The sequence below is a fragment of the Thermobia domestica genome, chromosome 4 (assembly GCF_964235325.1).
Source record: "Thermobia domestica chromosome 4, izTheDome1.hap1.1, whole genome shotgun sequence".
In the NCBI taxonomy this organism is placed as follows: Eukaryota; Metazoa; Arthropoda; class Insecta; order Zygentoma; family Lepismatidae; genus Thermobia; species Thermobia domestica.
In genome coordinates this window covers 305017089-305042115 of record NC_137457.1, presented here as the reverse complement: position 1 = coordinate 305042115, position 25027 = coordinate 305017089, and the positions used below count along the sequence as shown (strand labels likewise).

General features: G+C 33.8%; 1 protein-coding gene across 2 annotated transcripts in view; it reads left to right on the top strand.

The window, feature by feature from the left end:
• Positions 1 to 25027, top strand: part of LOC145684271 (uncharacterized) — a 323824-nt gene that overhangs the window by 195222 nt on the left and 103575 nt on the right. For both annotated transcript variants that reach the window (XM_081756414.1, XM_081756415.1), the window contains exons 21-23: positions 3236 to 3352; positions 8333 to 8472; positions 13272 to 13415. In XM_081756414.1, coding sequence (XP_081612540.1) covers positions 3236 to 3352; positions 8333 to 8472; positions 13272 to 13415 — 401 coding nt within the window. The remainder of the gene's footprint in view (positions 1 to 3235; positions 3353 to 8332; positions 8473 to 13271; positions 13416 to 25027) is intronic.

The window sequence follows — 25027 nt, the reverse complement described above, 5'->3', positions numbered from 1 at the left end:
AATGACGACGAGCAGATTTTTTTGGGCTACGCAATATTGCAGCACGAACATTTTCCACGGCTTCTGGTGTCCGCACAGTTCTTTCACTTCTTCCCGGTTTGCCATTGCAAACAAAACCTGTTGGTCGAAATGCACGTACCCACCTCACAATGGTCCGTCCATCCGGAACTTTCCCATGACGTTTTAAGTTGAAATGTTGCCGAAATAGACGCTGAGTAGCAATAACAGAGTCGTTATTCTTGAAATAACTTTCAAACAAAGGCATGATGCTTTGCAGTGTGCACTCCAATGGAAACACCTGTAGTTGGCAACACGTCAGATGTATGGGTTGGCAGTGGTGTCGTGGCGCCCGCAGCGTCGGACCGCTGGTGGTGGTGTGTTAGGTCGGTCTCCATACTACGTCAGGCGCAGTGGAACAGCAGTGTCCAGTGGCTGCAGCAGACGGAGGTAGTGTAAAATGGGAGACCTCCCAGATTTTCAAAGAGGGCAAATTATTGGTGCGCGGTTATGTGGAGTGAGTGTGACGGCAGTGGCTACTGTGTTAGGTGTGTCGCGTGGGACAGTGTCGAAGGTGATGACGGCCCACACAACACACGGGAAAACCACATCGGGGAAGCGGAACAGTGGGCGGAAGAAAATCATGAGTGACAGGTCACGCCGGGTATTAAAGCGCATTGTCACGCAGAACCGTCGTGCCACTGCGGAGCAAGTGACGAAGGAACTCAATCAGCACCTCCCCCACCCTGTTTCGACAATCACAGTCCGCCGCGAATTACATGACATGAACTTACGGGGTCGTGTTGCACGGGCCAAACCGCTCATCAGAGACCATAATGCTTTCGCACGCCGCAAATGATGCCGCGACCATGCAACTTGGACCGTTGAGGACTGGAAACGTGTGATATGGTCGGATGAGTCATTCTTCACCCTATTCCCAACCACGGGCCGTGTTTATGTGTGGAGAACGCCAAAGAAGCTTATGATCTGCAGTGTCTCCGCCCAACTGTGAAACATGGCGGCGGCTCGGTGATGCCCTGTGGGCCGCCATATCAAGGTTTTCATTGGGTCCTGTGGTCACACTTAGCGGACGAATCACTGCCAACGATTATGTCGCAATTTTAGGAGACCACTTGCATCCTATGGTCCGGATGTTGTTCCCGGACAATGACGCCATCTTCCAGGATCATAATGCACCCATTCACACAGCTGGCGTTGTTGCAGAGTGGTTTGAGGAACATCGGGATGAAGTTCAACACCTCCCCTGGCCCGCCCAATCCCCAGATCTCAACATAATTGAACATCTGTAGTCCGTCTTGGAAACACGACTCCGGCGACGATTTCCAACTCCATCCTCTCTCATAGAACTGGCCGATGCCCTGCACGAGGTATGGTGTAAAATTCCACTTGCTACTATTCACGACCTCTATACCCCCATCCCACGTCGCATCAAGGCTGTTCTGAAGGCGAAAGTTGGCCCGACACCATATTAATCTGATAAGTTGCAATTTCGTTCAGGTGTTTCCATTTTTCTGATCACCATCTGTAGTAGATAATAGAATATGTAATAGCCAAGCTTCATATTTTTTGTAGAAGATTGCAGACACAGCAATGATTCTTGATATTCCATATTTTGTTGACACTACAGTGAAAAAAAAAATTGTGCTCAACTTCAATATCCGATCGAATGAAAATATATATATACACAAGGCCGGATTTAGGGGGGTGCAAAAGTGCACGTGCACCCCCGCCCCTCTTCGTTGTAAATATACACTATCTAAAATTAGAAGCTGGCAGTGAAAATACCAAGACTTTCGAAACTTTCTGCTATCATGTTTCCGTTTAGGGCTTAAAAGAAAGCAGAACTTTGCAAAATCAATAGTTTGAGTGGATTTTCTGAAGGTTGAAGGAAAAGGATTCACTAAGCAAAATAATATAACATTTGTCAAGTAGAGAAGAAAATAGAAGGCAGGAGGGGAAAATGACATTTTTGTCCTGCATTCTACTTGCAGCCCTCTTTAAAATACTTTCCACCATCCCATGCATTTGTATTGTCAGGGGCAAAGAATATTGTCACATGTCACTTAGAAGGATCAGTATGATTGGTAATTTTGGTAGTTATTGGTACACCTCCCTCAGACAATCCTGGATCCGGCCCTGTATGTATATAATAGATTGAACTTTCTACTTTAATATTGAATAATTCATTTCGGTTGCAACTAAATATAACGTTTTTTCCTTCTTTTTCTTTTCATAGTAAGGATTTATACTTACTATTCTTACTTAGAATAAATTCTGGTTTGATTGTAGTTTGCTGAAATAGGTAATTAAGTAAAATGAAAGTACGAAGGTGTGATAGGAAGTTCAAGTACGTATCTGACGCATGCTATGAATTTAAGAAAAATAGACTTACCCAATTCGAAATTCGTCATATCATGATCATTGTATTAGACACTATAGTACCAGTGGCGGTTTTAGGGGATAGGCCGGGTAGGCACGGACATACCCAAAAATTTTGAAAAATATATACACGCTAAAAGGTACAATAAAGAGTACATATATTTCACACTATTTATGTTAATTATAGATAATTATTTAACAAATAACATCAACCACTACTGTAAAAGTAATTTCCTACTGCCGTTAATCAATCAAATGTGTGTATACGTATCCATAAGCGAGGGAGCGCGCCTATGCAAAATTAAAATTCTAAAGCCGCCTCTGTGAGGTACTTTGGATATGCATTGCCCTGTCTGTCCAATTTTAGTTATTACAAGTGTTACGATACTGCAGCATCCTTAGTTTGCAACACTAGGCATAGTTTCATTGTACAATGTCATCTTCACTGACATTAAACTCAGAATTCTTCATTGTTTCATGGAGATCGAAGATTTTTTAAAAAAATATCTTGAAATCTACTTCTTTTCCTTTCCATTTAACAGCTGCTTACAATCGTTAGCTAATATGGTTTTCATTTCATTTTTAAGTAGCTGCAATATTATTAACATTTGCCACATTAGTCAAATTCTGTGCTTTACATCCGAAATCTGATAAATTAATGATCTATTGTCAAATAAAATATATCCAGCTAGATACTCTTTGTGACGAACATTACCTATGTAAAAAGAAATTCGACTGGAGAACACTGCTTACATGTAAAAATTCATGAAACATTTTCTTCCAAAGGATACCTATTTTAATTGTGGAAATATAAAAATGCATATCTCTTCTATTACAGATATATGTCATTTGCGCAAAATATGGTTAGAATGCTAAGACAACTGCAAATGCATCGGCTCGTATTAGGAGTGTCATATTTAGAGGAAGATATTCTCCGGCAAAACGATATTCTGAAGTAAGAATCAGTTATATCTTTAAAGGCTACTATATTTGTTAAATTTGTATATTATATGAGCAAAAGTTTTTAAAAGTATGCTCCTTTAAAGATGTAGAAAACAAATCATATTATAATTGTGTGTATAAAACATAAGACAATATTGTTTTTATAGTTTTCTTAATATTTTGATATTTTAATATCAACAAAAATGTTCTTTGAAACTTAATATCTTTACAAATGATAGTAGAATGTATACGAGAGCCGAGGTTTCAATTTTTTTGTTTCAACTATGTCCACGTAACATTCTAACTTCTTTAAACTCTGATAAGATTCAAAGTCTTCAAAATCCAACATGGCGACTGGAGATCATGCAAGTTGGCTGATAAGTGATTATTATCAGTAATAAAACTTTTGATATAGGTTGCCAGCGTTAATCTGAATTTAATTGCAAACTTTAAATTTCAAACATTTTGTAGACTGGTATGAGATAAATATGTTTAGCGTACCAATGAAAATGTCGTGCTAATGCCTGAAAAAATCTCCACTAATAAAACGTTAGATGTATCCTGAACTCACCTAATGGAGGAACCATGGGAGAAATGAATGTGGATTGTAAAAGGGAAAATTGCTTTTTTTTTTCCTTTCTAGAGTTATGTATTAATTTTGCTTAATTTGATTGTTAGTTCGAAATATCAATATTTAAAATTATTTTATTGCCATCAGATATCCGTTAGATCACATTCACATCAAGAAATGAACATCGGGGGTTGTTCTCAAAGTATAGTATCTACTAGGTGTAGCAATTAAATAACGAGACTGCCCACCTTCTGCAGGATCACGAGGGGGGGAGGTAGCTAATGATGTGTTGTTGATCTTGAACCTTCATGAGCAGCCACTGTTTGTTTCATGATTCTGAAAGCTTTTCTTTTCTTTGCAGGCTTGTATGAAGAGGACAGTGTTCTGTAGTATGCCGGAATCATAGTGAACAGTAAAGTTAAGCAGCACATTAACATCAAATATCTGATGAAATTAAACAAAACACCGACGGAATGTTGTGCAATGTTAAAAGAGGTGTATGGTGATAATGCTATGTCACGTGAGCGAGTTTTCGAATAGCACAAACGATTTTCAGAAGGTAGGGAGGAGGTTGAAGATGATGAACGACCCGGCCGCCCTTTGAGTTCAAGAACGGACGAAAATGTTCAAAAAATTAATGAACTTGTGCGGAAGACAGACGTCTGAGCATTCGGATGATCGCAGACATGACGAACATTAACAAAGAGACAGTAAGACAAATTTTGCATGACAAAAGTTTGTGCAAAAATTGAACCGAAAAACCTCTCTCAGGAATAAAAAGACATTCGAAAGACCATTTGCTGTGACTTCATGGAACGACTCAAAGCAGAACCAGACTTGCTAACACGTGTCATCACATGTGATGAAACATGGATTTTCCAGTATGACCCCGAGACTAAGCGTCAATCCATGCACTGGAAGACTCCCACATCGCCAAGAATGTAAAAAGCAAGAATGAGCAAGTCGAAAGTGAAGGCAATGCTCATCTTCTTTTTTTTTTCTTTTTTTTTTTTACGATATCAGGGGTATCATCATGACTGAATGGATGCCTCAGGGTCAAACGGCGAATCAGACCTACTACAAAGAAGTCCTAATCAAGCTGAGGGAAAGAATAAGGAAGAAGAGACCGGATTTGTGGAAGAACGATGCATGGATCCTCCACCAAGACAATGCGTCTGCCATTAATGCCCTTTCTGTGAAGCAGTTTTTAGCAGCCAAGCACATTCCTGTGCTCGACCATCCTCCGTATTCCCCAGACCTGGCTTCCTATGACTTTTATCTATTCCCAAAAGTAAAAAGTGCGTTGAAGGAAATACATCTTCAGTCTGTGGAAGAGGTGAAACGAAAAACGGCAGAGTTGTTGTTGAACAGTGTGACATCTGATGACCTACAGCATTGCTTTGAACAATGAAAGGCACGTATGCAGCGGTGTATAGATAAGGGAGGGGAGTATATTGAAGGGAATAACAGTCAATTGTAACTTTCTTTGCAATACATCACATTTATGACACCACTCTTGTTATTTAATTGCCACACCTCGTATATATTAAAATGCTAAGTTTATATGTTTGTCTCCAATCTTTCAAGAATGAGATCTCGGAAACCACAAATGCTAGAAACGTGCCTTTCCAAATTGGTTGATTCAAAATTTTGTGTAGCTTGTTCAGTTCTAATTAAATATTTTTTAAAAGGCCGTTATTTCTCTATTACATTTTTAGGCGTACATTGGAAGTGTTGAAATTTTAGAAAAGTAAAGCATCATATCCTACTAGTTATACATTCCAATATCACACTTTGTATACGGGGTTAGTATATCTCTCCGGCGTTTGTTTCATTGCCAAATGACAATGAAAAACGAAGGATGACCATTTCTCCAGTCTAAGATGAATCTTTATTGTTTGGAGTATTTTGCCCAAAGAACACCATATATAACGGACATTATAATTAATTGTGTCTGTAATATATTTGCTTATTACATACTGGATGCAAGAAGAAAGAAAACAGTGATCATACATGAACTAGAAACTCCAACCGGAGGTAGGCTCAACTCTTGCAAACGGTGCGAGATATTGAAAAAATAATAGAAAAAATAAACTCTCTTTATGAAACTCTTTGCCGATTTTTATCAAGACGTCCTTCACTTGTGTCTGTAACGGGACATGTACAGATGTCGTGAGAAATGACAAGGAGGTTCATGCTCATATGTGAATGTGTAGAGAGCGCAGGTTCAGCTAGTATATATATATAAAATATCAAGTTCATTAATAGAAAGGATTATTTGCTAGGCTCATTTGTGTGCGTTTTCAAACTTATCAGTTTGCTGCCCTTCAATAGTAATGACTCATCTATAATGATTGAGGTCAACGCCGGTTCTCAATGTTTTCATTCTATTTTGTAAAATTTGTTCTTCAAGTACTAATTGTAATTTCCTCCAGGACGAATATTACATAATATGTTAAAATAGTTGTTGTTTGGATTTTCTTTTATTTCATCTATTTATGTGTTTCCTCTGTCCATTTGTATAATATTTCATCCTCCATTTTCGTGTAGTTAGTAGTAGTGATAATTAATTTAATGTGTTATGGACGAAAGAGATAATGCTGTGTAAACCATATACAGGGTGTTTCAGAACAACACCGACAACGTTTGGGAGGTGCTTCCTGACACCAAGATAAGACAAAAAGTATAGACCAACCAGGGTGCAGAAATCCGTCATTTCGGAGTTATAGGCTGCCGAAAACATGGAGAAATGAAATTTAAAGGTCCATAGCTCCAAAACTATGGGATCTATCGTAGTCGGGTCGAGACTTTACTTAGGAAGTAGTATGTTCCCTATCTAAATATCCATGTTTCAGAATTCTGCAGTACTTCCGTAACAATTTTTATAGAGATAGTTCGTGAGTACTTCAAATTATATGCCCATAGCCAAACTCTCTCTATAAAAATTGTTTCGCGAGTACCTTAGGATTCTGAAACATGGATTTTTGAATAGCGCACATAGATCTATTAGTTCCTAAGTGAAGTTCTGACCGGACTACGGTAGATCTCATAGTATTGGAGGTATGGCCATTTAAAGTTCATTTTTTCATGTATTTGGCGGCCTATAACTCCGAAAGGAAGCACTTGTGACCCAGGTTGGTCTATACTTTTTGTCTTATTTTGGTATCAGGAATCACCTCCCAAACGTTGTTTTGAAACACTCGTATATATATATATATATATATATATATATATACAATGCGTTCAACGAATAACACTAAAGCCCGTCTCCTGAAGAAAACAAAACAGATAGAAACAAGAAACCTTTTCTACCTTCAAGGGACATAAAAGGTAACATTTTGCTGCTATGGAGAACCCCCATGAGGTGCGCTCAAGGAGGTTACGGGGGGTAACTACAAAATTTTAAATAGCAACCCCCGTGTGTATCTTGTTTGAAAGGTAATCACGTGTAGAGACCAATTTTGGAAACTACATGTCGCTAGCATGTCCCTATCCAACATGGCGGCCATCCGTAAGTATGGTCGAAGTACTTGTAATTACTCCTCGTAATCCCCTCATGCCCCCTCATAGGGATTTTCCTTATCAGTATAATGTTGTCTTTTACGTCCCTTTAAGGTTACAAAAGGTTTCATGTTTCTATCTGCCTTGGTTTCTTCAGGAGATGGGCGTTAGTGTTATTTGTGGAACGCACTGTATATTAAATATGTAAGAAGTTTCTTTTATTTTTCCTCTGTACATTTTATTTAAGGTTGTTTGCACTATAATCCAGTTTATAATGATTATAAGTTATTATTGATTTGTTGTAACTTGAAATCCAAATTTTATTTTCCTCGATATTTGAAATTAATAAAATTGATTCATTTAGAATTCGAATTATTACTAAAGTAAAGCTGTTAAATAGTTAATAAAGATTCTAAGGTACAAGATATTTAACAATAAAGATATTGCATATGACTTCAGTAAGAATCTGGATTTTATGAAAACAATTTTTGATAAGTAATATTTCAAATTGGCGTTCCAGCCAAGGAATTTTTTTATTTGAAATTGTAGAGTTGTAAAGTGTTTTACAAAAAAGGATGACCCAATCCCAAGGATTTATTTAATTAGTTTTATAAAACGTATCGAATTGATAAACCCAAGTCAGGATTCGTTTTTATGGTTATATATATATATATATATATATATATATATATATATATATATATATATATATATATATATATATATATATATATATATAATCAAATTAAGAACATCTTAAAATGGCGTCTCAACTCAGAATTTCTAGTTAACTTTTTTTTTTTTTTAATTGAATCATTTCAAATCGACGATACAGTTCAGATTTTTTTAAAAATAAAATTTAAGTACATTTCAGTAATTTTATTTACTTTCTAACGTATATTTGCATCCCTACTCTTCCAGATCTGTTAAATGGGTTCCAATAAGCCTGTGCTTTATAAACTCTTTAGCTAGTTTCATCGTTTCATTCACGTGTGAATTCTACGTAGGAAAGGATGATTATTTAGTGCAATGTTCACCAGGTTCTTGGGTGACACAACTAGGTAAGTATTACCACACGTTGAGAATAGATATTTGGCCGCTATCTATAGAGTTAAAAAGAAATGAGATCCCAAAGTTATAAAATAATATGAGAGGCATATGCAGAACAATGCAAAACGTGACAAAATTCCTTTTTAATACTATTAAGATCGAATCTTAACAATTTCTTAGTAATAATTTAAAATTGAAAACACGCTTGTTCTATAGTTCAAGTAGCCACATTATTATTATTATTATTATTATTATTATTATTATTATTATTATTATTATTATTATTATTATTATTATTACTTAGTTTACCCCCCTCCAGACACACAATTTTGCACTGAGTCCAAGGCAGAAGGTGATGGAATGAACAAAATAGTGCAAATAAGAAAATGGGAGATAACCGAAGAGCCCGAGAAAACCCACATACACGGTGTTTGTCCACCACAAAGTCCAGTTGGTACAAGCCAGGATTGACCCATAGACGCCACGCACCAGAGTGAGCGCTACATCACTGAGATACACCGATAAAAATGTTACTAATATTTGCATGAACACTCTTGCAACTGCGTTTATATAGCTATGCAAACTCCAACTTCCTGTTAGAAAAAAAAAGCGTGACAAATAAATCTTTAAACATTTTATTTTAAGATAAATACAACATTCATTGGTGTAGTTGGTCGGAGTTGCTACAACGCTACTTCAAACACATACTCTTTCACTTGTATATAAGGAAATAACCATGCTTACTATACTGGAAATGCATTCCAGTCAGTAAACCATGAGATTTTATTGCAGATATTTGTTCAGAAATTTAGCTTCTCTACTTCAGATGCTAAGTGGATCCAAAATTATTTATATGACCGAAAACAGTATTTGGCAGTTGCCAACTTAGTTATTGATCAGCGAAACTTCCCTTATGGTGATCCTCAAGGTAGTATTTTAGGGCCTCTTCTTTTCTGTCTTTATGTTAATGATACCACAATTTCTAAAATACTTTAAGTATCACATGCATGTGAACGATATTCAGTTGTATCTATCTTCTTCACGAAGGCAAATAGGTGCATGTATAACAAAGGTGAACGAAGATTTGAGAAATTTGGCTAAATAGTCAGCAAATAATTGTTTAAAATGTAAATCTATTAAAATTAAAGTTAATTTTGATTGCTTCCAAACGTACGACTACGTTATTAGATGCTTCACTTGTTTCCAATATAACTTTAGACGGCTTAGATATTCCCTTTTCTTTCTCTGTGAAGAATATTGTGTCATATTTAACAAATATTTAACTTGGTCTGATCAAATTAACACATCGTGCAAAAAGTCTTTTGGAGTTCTTCATTTCCTCAGCAAGTTAAAAGAACTTTCTACCAATACAGTTGAAAAAAAACTCTTGTACAAACTTTTTTTTTACCATATCTGGACTACTGTGACACTGCCTTAACTTACGTTGATATACTTTGCAAAACCGATTGCAGCAGGTACAAAAATGCTTGCATACGTTTCATTTTTAATTCTCTGATAATGTAACACTATTCTTTGAAAAGCTACAATGGCCAAAAATGCAACAACGACATAAATTGCACTCATTTCGTTGGCACTGCTTTATAAAACACTTATTTCGACAACTATGTCTTACCTTCTAAAACACCTTAACTTTTAAAGTTATTTCCATGACAAGGACACAAGATTACGTTTTAACAACCAGTTTGCAACTCCTCTCCATAGATCTACTTATTCCTCAAACTTATACATAATTTCAATCTGTCATGATTGGAATGATTTGTCAACCTCGATACGTGAGTCAAGCTCTGTAGTGGCTTTCAGAAGAGCAGTTTACAATTTATTGTTATCGAAGCAGGATTGAATGTACACAAAGGGAAAAAAGCTAATAGAGCAGCTTGTCAATTAGCTGTAAGAGCATAGCACTCAAAATTACATATTGTACGTATACATTATGCTGTAGTGTAACACTATAATATTTGTGTGTTGAGTGTGTGTATTTGTGTGTGTCTGTTTCTTTAAAACATGTACAATAATTCTGTTTTTACTTTCTAATTTCTCTTATTGTAATATAATAAAATATATTACATAACATAAATATAACATATATATTACAACAGAAACATAATATAGTAAAGGTACAAAACTTATTCATTATTGTTACTATTGGGTGAAACGCTATAATTTTTTGCTATTTATTCTTAATCCATTGATATTTCTTCATCTGTTATTATTAGTGGAGGACACCAGTGGCGGCTTTAGCAGGTAGGCCGGGTAGATACGGGCCTGTTCAAAAATTTTGAAAGATATATAAACGGTAAAAGATACAATAAAGAGTAAATATATTTTCATCTATTTATATTAATGCTAGATAATTATTTAATAAATAACATCAACCACTACTGTAAAAGTAATTTCATACTGTTATTAATCAGTCAAATGTATATATGTATCCCTAACCCTGCAGGATAGGAACCTGGAATGTGCGGTCGCTGTTACAGTGTGGAAAACTGGAAAACCTGAAGAAAGAAATGGAACGCATGAAGATAGATATCTTGGGAATCAGCGAAGTTAGATGGCCTGATGGAGGAGACACGTGAAACGGGGACTTCAGAATGATTTACTCAGGAGCTGCAAACGATACGGCAGGAATCGGTTTTGTCTTGAATAAGAAGATAGGACAGAAAGTCATAGACAGTTGAAAATACAATGAAAGGATAAGAATGTTGAAGATAGCAACAGAACTCATCACAGTAAAAAACAGCTCTCCCAAGTGAGAGAAAAGTTTTAAAATTTCCATGTTGCCCACCAACCTAAGGTTGAGGTGAACAAGAAGAAGAAGAAGCGAGGGAGCGGGCCTACCCAAAATTAAAATCCTAAAGCCGTCCCTGAAGGGCACAAAAAGCGGTTTTCCGGTTTCTAGAAAAATCAAACCCAGTTTAAAAACATTGAAAAACGTTTTCTGTCAAACCGGTTCGGGTTTTCAAAACTGCTTCTGTTTCATCAAACTAGTTTTCTGTTTTCAAAACCGGTTCGGTTTTCTATCAGACTGGTTTAGGTTTTCTATCAAACCGGGTTCGATTTTCTACGAAACAAGTTTCAGTTTTTTTTTTATTTTATTTTTATCAAACGCTTTCTATTTTAAAACTATGGTTTCGTATTCTAGCAAAAAAACTTTTGGCTCTGTCGTAAGTTCTTTGGTAATAAGCATTACAGTGTCAAACCACTTCCAAACAGTGTCAGTAGACTTCCAAACTATGCGAAATCAATACTCAGACTTGATGTAGTAAATCTATAACTACTGGTTGCAATAGATTAATAAGATCAAAGATAGATTCTGTTCATCAGACAGGGAATCTATTAGAAAGCCATTACTCGCTATCCCTTGCTGATTTTGTTCTATCTATCGCGATAAAGGTTGAAGTCGTTAATCGTTAATCGTTAATCGGAAATCGGTAATTTAAACTATTTCCAGATTGAACAGAGGATTAAAGGAAGAGACACAACCTATGCTTGGAAAGCTGTATCGATTACAAAGCAACTGTATCACGATATATTTTGTCATTTCTGCCCTACGGAAATCAGTATTGAAATCTAAAATAATAGTTAATTTTAACCACTTCCAGTTTAGATAGAACATTGCGGATTGTGATGATACGTTGCCTTGATACCTTGAATCCATTGCAGAAAACTGTTTGTCGCTATCTATTACCGTTTTTGTTCTATAGCAACAAACGTTGAAACTAAAAAAGGATAATTTGAACCACTTCCGGTTTGAAAACAAGGTTAATTGAGAAGGCGGAATTTATTCTTAGAAAGATGAATCGATTTGCAGGAAAACGTTTGTCGCTATCTATTTACCATTTTTGTTCTACTGCAATAGGTGTTGAAATCAGAAATGGTTAATTTGAATCACTAACGGTTTGAATAGAGGATTAATGGAAAAGATGGGATCTATTCTTGGAACAGTCAGTCGATTGGAAGAAAGCACAACTCAATATATCTTAGCGTTTTTGATCTGTGGAAATTAGTATTGAAACCGGAAGTAATAGTAATGGTTCACTTCAGGTTATGGTAGAGTGTTGTGGATATTCCTGGTATATTACCTTAAGATGCTGAATCATTTGCAAAGAAAAAAATAATAGTTTCTCGTTATCTGTTATTGTTTTGGTCCTATGGTGATAAACTTGAAACCGGAAATGGCTAATATGAACCACTTCCAATTTGAATAGAGAGTTAACGGAGGAGATGGAACCTATTCTCGGGAGGGCGAATCGATTACAAAAAGCCTCTTCTCGATATTTCTTACTGTTTTTACTCTGATACCTATTGAAAGACGGACGGACAAAACCGTTCTATAACACTTTCAACATGCATAGCATAGTTTAAAAGGTTAACACAAAGAAGAATGTATTCTGAAGTAAAGGTTACACTATGGAATGCGGTAAAATTATTATAAATAAGTATAATGTATCTTGCAGTAAAACGTTATACCATCGCAAAAAACGCAAGTCCTCCACTGCATTTTACAATACTTTCCGAACTGCAATGGAAATTTTTGATACAATACAAGATCCTTTTTAAAGTAAAAAGATCCTTTTTAAAAGTAAAAAGAAGATCCTTTTTAAAGTAGAAAGATCCTTTTTAAAGTAGATAAAGATCATTTTTAAGTAGAAAGAAGATCCTTTTAAAGTACAAAAAAATCATTTTTAAAGTAGAAAGAAGTAGATGTACCTATTTATTTTGCTTACTTTTATGACAATTAACGTGTATAAATGAATTAATTTAAAGCTATTATTTTGTCCTATTGCAGAAGCTGCTGATCAAAACTCAACAGTTGATATCTATGTATCTGCTCTCTATTGGACAGCTGTTATAACTTTCACTGTTGGATTTGGCGATATAACAGCCAAAACTGCAGGAGAAATGCACTTCTGTGTATTCACAGTTATTACTGGTGAGTTTACTTGTTGAAAAGCAACTTGGGTTATGAAATATATTCAAAATAGTGGGACCTGTTCCTCATAGAGCCAACTCAGAATTTTCACGCAAGTAAAAGATGGCACCTTCTTCGTAGAGAGCAGGTAGCAGTGTTACGTGTACACCACGTGAAGGAGTTTGGTTTGTATGGCGTGATATTTTCTCAAATGTTATTCAACTGGAAGTGGTATTAGACTTCTACTACTTCCGTTTTTAGTAAAGATTAGTCTTTTTACATCGAGCAGGGATTTGAACGAAATCTTAGACTTTCATGTTCGGGGCTCTGGTGACCCCCCCTAATTATCACAGGATAATGATACATACCTCGTTGGATAGCGTATGAAACACTGATTCGAACGAGGTAACACTTATGCATTTCCCGCCCTATTTGTAAAATAAGAAGAAACAAAAACCTTTAAAAAATGAAGAAAAAACAGAATCTGGGGAGACCTGGCAACCTTTACAGTCACTCTACACTGACAAAATGAAGCTAATGTTGAGGAAATACATTTGTGAAAATAATATTAAAAAATATTAGCCATACAAAGCAAGATAAAAATTCAGAACAAAATTTCTATAAAAACGCTCTGTATATCATTTTCGACGAGCTGTTGCAGACCTTCACGTTGTCGACTCTGTTGCCCTCCCTAATTATCGCAGAGTCATGATTCATACATCGTTTGAACGCTTATGAAACACAAATCCCAATGAAGTAACATTTGTGCAGACCAATTCAGTGAAAAGATATTTTGTCTTATATGAAACCATCCTGAAAGTAAATATAATTTACGTCAGAACACTGAGACTCAAAAAATTGGCCAACTTTGCCCCTCCTCTACTCCTCTCTATAAGCAACAAGTACACACATATAGTATTACTTAGAAAAATTGTCTGAGAAACATTAGTATATAAATAATTCGCTATCATCAGGAAGAAAAATTAACTGAAGAACAATAGTTGAGTAATTCGTTATATCGTCAGGAAGAAAAATTGATTGAGGAACATTAGTAGATGAATAATTCGCTATCATCAGGAAGAAAAATTAACTGAAGAACGTCAATAGTTGAGTAATTCGTTATATCGTCAGGAAGAAAAATTGATTGAGGAACATTAGTAGATGAATAATTCGCTATCATCAGGAAGAAAAATTAACTGAAGAACGTCAATAGTTGAGTAATTCGTTATATCGTCAGGAAGAAAAATTGATTGAGGAACATTAGTAGATGAATAATTCGCTATCATCAGGAAGAAAAATTAACTGAAGAACGTCAATAGTTGAGTAATTCGTTATATCGTCAGGAAGAAAAATTGATTGAGGAACATTAGTAGATGAATAATTCGCTATCATCAGGAAGAAAAATTAACTGAAGAACGTCAATAGTTGAGTAATTCGTTATATCGTCAGGAAGAAAAATTGATTGAGGAACATTAGTAGATGAATAATTCGCTATCATCAGGAAGAAAAATTAACTGAAGAACGTCAATAGTTGAGTAATTCGTTATATCGTCAGGAAGAAAAATTGATTGAGGAACATTAGTAGATGAATAATTCGCTATCATCAGGAAGAAAAATTAACTGAAGAACGTCAATAGTTGAGTAATTCGTTATATCGTCAGGAAGAAAAATTGATTGAGGAACATTAGTAGATGAATAATTCGCTATCATCAGATACAAAAATTGTCTGAGAAACATTAGTAGATGAATAATTCGCTATCATCAGATACAAAAATTAACTGAAGAACGTCAATAGTTGAGTAATTCGTTATATCGTCAGGAAGAAAAATTGATTGAGGAACATTAGTAGATGAATAATTCGCTATCATCAGGAAGAAAAATTAACTGAAGAACGTCAATAGTTGAGTAATTCGTTATATCGTCAGGAAGAAAAATTGATTGAGGAACATTAGTAGATGAATAATTCGCTATCATCAGGAAGAAAAATTAACTGAAGAACGTCAATAGTTGAGTAATTCGTTATATCGTCAGGAAGAAAAATTGATTGAGGAACATTAGTAGATGAATAATTCGCTATCATCAGATACAAAAATTGTCTGAGAAACATTAGTAGATGAATAATTCGCTATCATCAGATACAAAAATTAACTGAAGAACGTCAATAGTTGAGTAATTCGTTATATCGTCAGGAAGAAAAATTGATTGAGGAACATTAGTAGATGAATAATTCGCTATCATCAGGAAGAAAAATTAACTGAAGAACGTCAATAGTTGAGTAATTCGTTATATCGTCAGGAAGAAAAATTGATTGAGGAACATTAGTAGATGAATAATTCGCTATCATCAGGAAGAAAAATTAACTGAAGAACGTCAATAGTTGAGTAATTCGTTATATCGTCAGGAAGAAAAATTGATTGAGGAACATTAGTAGATGAATAATTCGCTATCATCAGGAAGAAAAATTAACTGAAGAACGTCAATAGTTGAGTAATTCGTTATATCGTCAGGAAGAAAAATTGATTGAGGAACATTAGTAGATGAATAATTCGCTATCATCAGGAAGAAAAATTAACTGAAGAACGTCAATAGTTGAGTAATTCGTTATATCGTCAGGAAGAAAAATTGATTGATGAACATTAGTAGATGAATAATTCGCTATCATCAGGAAGAAAAATTAACTGAAGAACGTCAATAGTTGAGTAATTCGTTATATCGTCAGGAAGAAAAATTGATTGAGGAACATTAGTAGATGAATAATTCGCTATCATCAGGAAGAAAAATTAACTGAAGAACGTCAATAGTTGAGTAATTCGTTATATCGTCAGGAAGAAAAATTGATTGAGGAACATTAGTAGATGAATAATTCGCTATCATCAGGAAGAAAAATTAACTGAAGAACGTCAATAGTTGAGTAATTCGTTATATCGTCAGGAAGAAAAATTGATTGAGGAACATTAGTAGATGAATAATTCGCTATCATCAGGAAGAAAAATTAACTGAAGAACGTCAATAGTTGAGTAATTCGTTATATCGTCAGGAAGAAAAATTGATTGAGGAACATTAGTAGATGAATAATTCGCTATCATCAGGAAGAAAAATTAACTGAAGAACGTCAATAGTTGAGTAATTCGTTATATCGTCAGGAAGAAAAATTGATTGAGGAACATTAGTAGATGAATAATTCGCTATCATCAGATACAAAAATTGTCTGAGAAACATTAGTAGATGAATAATTCGCTATCATCAGATACAAAAATTAACTGAAGAACGTCAATAGTTGAGTAATTCGTTATATCGTCAGGAAGAAAAATTGATTGAGGAACATTAGTAGATGAATAATTCGCTATCATCAGGAAGAAAAATTAACTGAAGAACGTCAATAGTTGAGTAATTCGTTATATCGTCAGGAAGAAAAATTGATTGAGGAACATTAGTAGATGAATAATTCGCTATCATCAGGAAGAAAAATTAACTGAAGAACGTCAATAGTTGAGTAATTCGTTATATCGTCAGGAAGAAAAATTGATTGAGGAACATTAGTAGATGAATAATTCGCTATCATCAGATACAAAAATTGTCTGAGAAACATTAGTAGATGAATAATTCGCTATCATCAGATACAAAAATTAACTGAAGAACGTCAATAGTTGAGTAATTCGTTATATCGTCAGGAAGAAAAATTGATTGAGGAACATTAGTAGATGAATAATTCGCTATCATCAGGAAGAAAAATTAACTGAAGAACGTCAATAGTTGAGTAATTCGTTATATCGTCAGGAAGAAAAATTGAGGAACATTAGTAGATGAATAATTCGCTATCATCAGGAAGAAAAATTAACTGAAGAACGTCAATAGTTGAGTAATTCGTTATATCGTCAGGAAGAAAAATTGATTGAGGAACATTAGTAGATGAATAATTCGCTATCATCAGGAAGAAAAATTAACTGAAGAACGTCAATAGTTGAGTAATTCGTTATATCGTCAGGAAGAAAAATTGATTGAGGAACATTAGTAGATGAATAATTCGCTATCATCAGGAAGAAAAATTAACTGAAGAACGTCAATAGTTGAGTAATTCGTTATATCGTCAGGAAGAAAAATTGATTGAGGAACATTAGTAGATGAATAATTCGCTATCATCAGGAAGAAAAATTAACTGAAGAACGTCAATAGTTGAGTAATTCGTTATATCGTCAGGAAGAAAAATTGATTGAGGAACATTAGTAGATGAATAATTCGCTATCATCAGGAAGAAAAGTTAACTGAAGAACGTCAATAGTTGAGTAATTCGTTATATCGTCAGGAAGAAAAATTGATTGAGGAACATTAGTAGATGAATAATTCGCTATCATCAGGAAGAAAAATTAACTGAAGAACGTCAATAGTTGAGTAATTCGTTATATCGTCAGGAAGAAAAATTGATTGAGGAACATTAGTAGATGAATAATTCGCTATCATCAGGAAGAAAAATTAACTGAAGAACGTCAATAGTTGAGTAATTCGTTATATCGTCAGGAAGAAAAATTGATTGAGGAACATTAGTAGATGAATAATTCGCTATCATCAGGAAGAAAAATTAACTGAAGAACGTCAATAGTTGAGTAATTCGTTATATCGTCAGGAAGAAAAATTGATTGAGGAACATTAGTAGATGAATAATTCGCTATCATCAGATACAAAAATTGTCTGAGAAACATTAGTAGATGAATAATTCGCTATCATCAGATACAAAAATTAACTGAAGAACGTCAATAGTTGAGTAATTCGTTATATCGTCAGGAAGAAAAATTGATTGAGGAACATTAGTAGATGAATAATTCGCTATCATCAGGAAGAAAAATTAACTGAAGAACGTCAATAGTTGAGTAATTCGTTATATCGTCAGGAAGAAAAATTGATTGAGGAACATTAGTAGATGAATAATTCGCTATCATCAGGAAGAAAAATTAACTGAAGAACGTCAATAGTTGAGTAATTCGTTATATCGTCAGGAAGAAAAATTGATTGAGGAACATTAGTAGATGAATAATTCGCTATCATCAGATACAAAAATTGTCTGAGAAACATTAGTAGATGAATAATTCGCTATCATCAGATACAAAAATTAACTGAAGAACGTCAATAGTTGAGTAATTCGTTATATCGTCAGGAAGAAAAATTGATTGAGGAACATTAGTAGATGAATAATTCGCTATCATCAGGAAGAAAAATTAACTGAAGAACGTCAATAGTTGAGTAATTCGTTATATCGTCAGGAAGAAAAATTGATTGAGGAACATTAGTAGATGAATAATTCGCTATCATCAGGAAGAAAAATTAACTGAAGAACGTCAATAGTTGAGTAATTCGTTATATCGTCAGGAAGAAAAATTGATTGAGGAACATTAGTAGATGAATAATTCGCTATCATCAGATACAAAAATTGTCTGAGAAACATTAGTAGATGAATAATTCGCTATCATCAGGAAGAAAAATTAACTGAAGAACGTCAATAGTTGAGTAATTCGTTATATCGTCAGGAAGAAAAATTGATTGAGGAACATTAGTAGATGAATAATTCGCTATCATCAGGAAGAAAAATTAACTGAAGAACGTCAATAGTTGAGTAATTCGTTATATCGTCAGGAAGAAAAATTGATTGAGGAACATTAGTAGATGAATAATTCGCTATCATCAGATACAAAAATTGTCTGAGAAACATTAGTAGATGAATAATTCGCTATCATCAGGAAGAAAAATTAACGGAAGAACGTCAATAGTTGAGTAATTCGTTATATCGTCAGGAAGAAAAATTGATTGAGGAACATTAGTAGATGAATAATTCGCTATCATCAGGAAGAAAAATTAACTGAAGAACGTCAATAGTTGAGTAATTCGTTATATCGTCAGGAAGAAAAATTGATTGAGGAACATTAGTAGATGAATAATTCGCTATCATCAGGAAGAAAAATTAACTGAAGAACGTCAATAGTTGAGTAATTCGTTATATCGTCAGGAAGAAAAATTGATTGAGGAACATTAGTAGATGAATAATTCGCTATCATCAGGAAGAAAAATTAACTGAAGAACGTCAATAGTTGAGTAATTCGTTATATCGTCAGGAAGAAAAATTGATTGATGAACATTAGTAGATGAATAATTCGCTATCATCAGGAAGAAAAATTAACTGAAGAACGTCAATAGTTGAGTAATTCGTTATATCGTCAGGAAGAAAAATTGATTGAGGAACATTAGTAGATGAATAATTCGCTATCATCAGGAAGAAAAATTAACTGAAGAACGTCAATAGTTGAGTAATTCGTTATATCGTCAGGAAGAAAAATTGATTGAGGAACATTAGTAGATGAATAATTCGCTATCATCAGGAAGAAAAATTAACTGAAGAACGTCAATAGTTGAGTAATTCGTTATATCGTCAGGAAGAAAAATTGATTGAGGAACATTAGTAGATGAATAATTCGCTATCATCAGATACAAAAATTGTCTGAGAAACATTAGTAGATGAATAATTCGCTATCATCAGATACAAAAATTAACTGAAGAACGTCAATAGTTGAGTAATTCGTTATATCGTCAGGAAGAAAAATTGATTGAGGAACATTAGTAGATGAATAATTCGCTATCATCAGGAAGAAAAATTAACTGAAGAACGTCAATAGTTGAGTAATTCGTTATATCGTCAGGAAGAAAAATTGATTGAGGAACATTAGTAGATGAATAATTCGCTATCATCAGGAAGAAAAATTAACTGAAGAACGTCAATAGTTGAGTAATTCGTTATATCGTCAGGAAGAAAAATTGATTGAGGAACATTAGTAGATGAATAATTCGCTATCATCAGATACAAAAATTGTCTGAGAAACATTAGTAGATGAATAATTCGCTATCATCAGATACAAAAATTAACTGAAGAACGTCAATAGTTGAGTAATTCGTTATATCGTCAGGAAGAAAAATTGATTGAGGAACATTAGTAGATGAATAATTCGCTATCATCAGGAAGAAAAATTAACTGAAGAACGTCAATAGTTGAGTAATTCGTTATATCGTCAGGAAGAAAAATTGATTGAGGAACATTAGTAGATGAATAATTCGCTATCATCAGGAAGAAAAATTAACTGAAGAACGTCAATAGTTGAGTAATTCGTTATATCGTCAGGAAGAAAAATTGATTGAGGAACATTAGTAGATGAATAATTCGCTATCATCAGGAAGAAAAATTAACTGAAGAACGTCAATAGTTGAGTAATTCGTTATATCGTCAGGAAGAAAAATTGATTGAGGAACATTAGTAGATGAATAATTCGCTATCATCAGGAAGAAAAATTAACTGAAGAACGTCAATAGTTGAGTAATTCGTTATATCGTCAGGAAGAAAAATTGATTGATGAACATTAGTAGATGAATAATTCGCTATCATCAGGAAGAAAAATTAACTGAAGAACGTCAATAGTTGAGTAATTCGTTATATCGTCAGGAAGAAAAATTGATTGAGGAACATTAGTAGATGAATAATTCGCTATCATCAGGAAGAAAAATTAACTGAAGAACGTCAATAGTTGAGTAATTCGTTATATCGTCAGGAAGAAAAATTGATTGAGGAACATTAGTAGATGAATAATTCGCTATCATCAGGAAGAAAAATTAACTGAAGAACGTCAATAGTTGAGTAATTCGTTATATCGTCAGGAAGAAAAATTGATTGAGGAACATTAGTAGATGAATAATTCGCTATCATCAGGAAGAAAAATTAACTGAAGAACGTCAATAGTTGAGTAATTCGTTATATCGTCAGGAAGAAAAATTGATTGAGGAACATTAGTAGATGAATAATTCGCTATCATCAGGAAGAAAAATTAACTGAAGAACGTCAATAGTTGAGTAATTCGTTATATCGTCAGGAAGAAAAATTGATTGAGGAACATTAGTAGATGAATAATTCGCTATCATCAGATACAAAAATTGTCTGAGAAACATTAGTAGATGAATAATTCGCTATCATCAGATACAAAAATTAACTGAAGAACGTCAATAGTTGAGTAATTCGTTATATCGTCAGGAAGAAAAATTGATTGAGGAACATTAGTAGATGAATAATTCGCTATCATCAGGAAGAAAAATTAACGGAAGAACGTCAATAGTTGAGTAATTCGTTATATCGTCAGGAAGAAAAATTGATTGAGGAACATTAGTAGATGAATAATTCGCTATCATCAGGAAGAAAAATTAACTGAAGAACGTCAATAGTTGAGTAATTCGTTATATCGTCAGGAAGAAAAATTGATTGAGGAACATTAGTAGATGAATAATTCGCTATCATCAGATACAAAAATTGTCTGAGAAACATTAGTAGATGAATAATTCGCTATCATCAGATACAAAAATTAACTGAAGAACGTCAATAGTTGAGTAATTCGTTATATCGTCAGGAAGAAAAATTGATTGAGGAACATTAGTAGATGAATAATTCGCTATCATCAGGAAGAAAAATTAACTGAAGAACGTCAATAGTTGAGTAATTCGTTATATCGTCAGGAAGAAAAATTGATTGAGGAACATTAGTAGATGAATAATTCGCTATCATCAGGAAGAAAAATTAACTGAAGAACGTCAATAGTTGAGTAATTCGTTATATCGTCAGGAAGAAAAATTGATTGAGGAACATTAGTAGATGAATAATTCGCTATCATCAGATACAAAAATTGTCTGAGAAACATTAGTAGATGAATAATTCGCTATCATCAGATACAAAAATTAACTGAAGAACGTCAATAGTTGAGTAATTCGTTATATCGTCAGGAAGAAAAATTGATTGAGGAACATTAGTAGATGAATAATTCGCTATCATCAGATACAAAAATTGTCTGAGAAACATTAGTAGATGAATAATTCGCTATCATCAGATACAAAAATTAACTGAAGAACGTCAATAGTTGAGTAATTCGTTATATCGTCAGGAAGAAAAATTGATTGAGGAACATTAGTAGATGAATAATTCGCTATCATCAGGAAGAAAAATTAACTGAAGAACGTCAATAGTTGAGTAATTCGTTATATCGTCAGGAAGAAAAATTGATTGAGGAACATTAGTAGATGAATAATTCGCTATCATCAGGAAGAAAAATTAACTGAAGAACGTCAATAGTTGAGTAATTCGTTATATCGTCAGGAAGAAAAATTGATTGAGGAACATTAGTAGATGAATAATTCGCTATCATCAGATACAAAAATTGTCTGAGAAACATTAGTAGATGAATAATTCGCTATCATCAGATACAAAAATTAACTGAAGAACGTCAATAGTTGAGTAATTCGTTATATCGTCAGGAAGAAAAATTGATTGAGGAACATTAGTAGATGAATAATTCGCTATCATCAGGAAGAAAAATTAACTGAAGAACGTCAATAGTTGAGTAATTCGTTATATCGTCAGGAAGAAAAATTGATTGAGGAACATTAGTAGATGAATAATTCGCTATCATCAGGAAGAAAAATTAACTGAAGAACGTCAATAGTTGAGTAATTCGTTATATCGTCAGGAAGAAAAATTGATTGAGGAACATTAGTAGATGAATAATTCGCTATCATCAGATACAAAAATTGTCTGAGAAACATTAGTAGATGAATAATTCGCTATCATCAGATACAAAAATTAACTGAAGAACGTCAATAGTTGAGTAATTCGTTATATCGTCAGGAAGAAAAATTGATTGAGGAACATTAGTAGATGAATAATTCGCTATCATCAGGAAGAAAAATTAACTGAAGAACGTCAATAGTTGAGTAATTCGTTATATCGTCAGGAAGAAAAATTGATTGAGGAACATTAGTAGATGAATAATTCGCTATCATCAGGAAGAAAAATTAACTGAAGAACGTCAATAGTTGAGTAATTCGTTATATCGTCAGGAAGAAAAATTGATTGATGAACATTAGTAGATGAATAATTCGCTATCATCAGGAAGAAAAATTAACTGAAGAACGTCAATAGTTGAGTAATTCGTTATATCGTCAGGAAGAAAAATTGATTGAGGAACATTAGTAGATTAATTCGCTATCATCAGATACAAAAATTGTCTGAAAAACATTAGTAGATAAATAATTCGCTATCATCAGGAAGAAAAATTAACTGAAGAACGTCAGTAGTTGAAAAAAAGGAAATGAAACTTTAAGTTTTATGTCCAACGGTTATGCCAGTTAGGCTAAAGGTGACGGTGATTATGAGAAATGAATGAAATGGTGGAATGATGAAAGTGGGAGAAAATGGGAGAATCCCTAGAAAACCCACGAGCACGGTGTTTGTTCACCGCAAAGTCCACAAGGGGCAAGCTGGGATCGAACCAGGGACTCCGAGCACCGAAGTTGAATGATCTACTTCAGTAGTTTTGTAATTCGTTATATCATCAGGAAGAATAATTGACTGAGGAACATTAGCAGATAAGTAATTCACTACGATCAGGAAGAAAATTGACTAAAGAACATTAGTAGATGAATAATTCGCTATCATTAGGAAGAAAAAATGACTGGGAAACATTAGTAGATGAGTAATTCGCTATCAAGAATTGACTAAGGAACGTTAGTAGATGAGTAATCGCTATCATCAGGAAGAAAAATTGATTGAAGAGCATTAGTAGATGAGTAATTCGCCATCATCAGAAAGAAAAATTGACAGAACATTAGTAGGTTAGTAATTCGCTATCATCAGGAAGAAAAATTGGCTGAGGAACATTAGTAGATGAGTAATTCGTTATCATTAGGAAGAACAAAAATTGACTAAGAAACATTAGTAGATAAGTAATTTGTTATCAGCAGACAGAAAAATTGATTGAAGAGCATTAATAGGTGAGTAATTAGCCATCATCAGGAAGAAAAATTGACAGAACATTTGTAGGTGAGTAATTCGCTATCATCAGGAAGAAAAATTGACTGAGGAACATTAATAGATAAGTAATTCGCTATGATCAGGAAGAAAAATTGACTGAGAAACATTATTAGATGAGTAATTCGTTATCATTAGGAAGAACAAAAATTGACTAAGGAACATTAGTAGATAAGTAATTTGTTACCAGCAGGAAAAAAAAATTGATTGAAGAGCATTAATAGGTGAGTAATTCGCCATCAGCAGGAAGAATAATTGATTGAAGAGCATTAATAGGTTAGTAATTCGCCATCATCAGGAAGAAAAATTAACAGAACATTAGTAGGTGAGTAATTCGCTATCATCAGAAAGAAAAATTGACAAGGAAACATTAGTAGGTGAGTAATTCGCTATCATCAGGAAGAAAAATTGACTGAGAAACATTAGATGAGTAATTCGTTATCATTAGGAAGAACAAAAATTGACTAAGAAACATTAGTAGATAAGTAATTCATTATATCATAAGGAAGAAAAATTGACTGAGGAACATTAATAGATAAGTAATTTACCATCATCAGGAAGAGAAATTGACAGAAATATTAGTTGATGAGTAATTCGCTATCACAAGGAATAAAAATTGACTAAGGTAGATTAGTAGATGAGTAATTCGTCATCATCAGAAAGAAAAGTTGACTGAAGAACATTAGTAGGTGAGTAATTCGCTATCATCAGGAAACAAGAGTGACTGAGGAAAATTAATAGATAAGTAATTCGC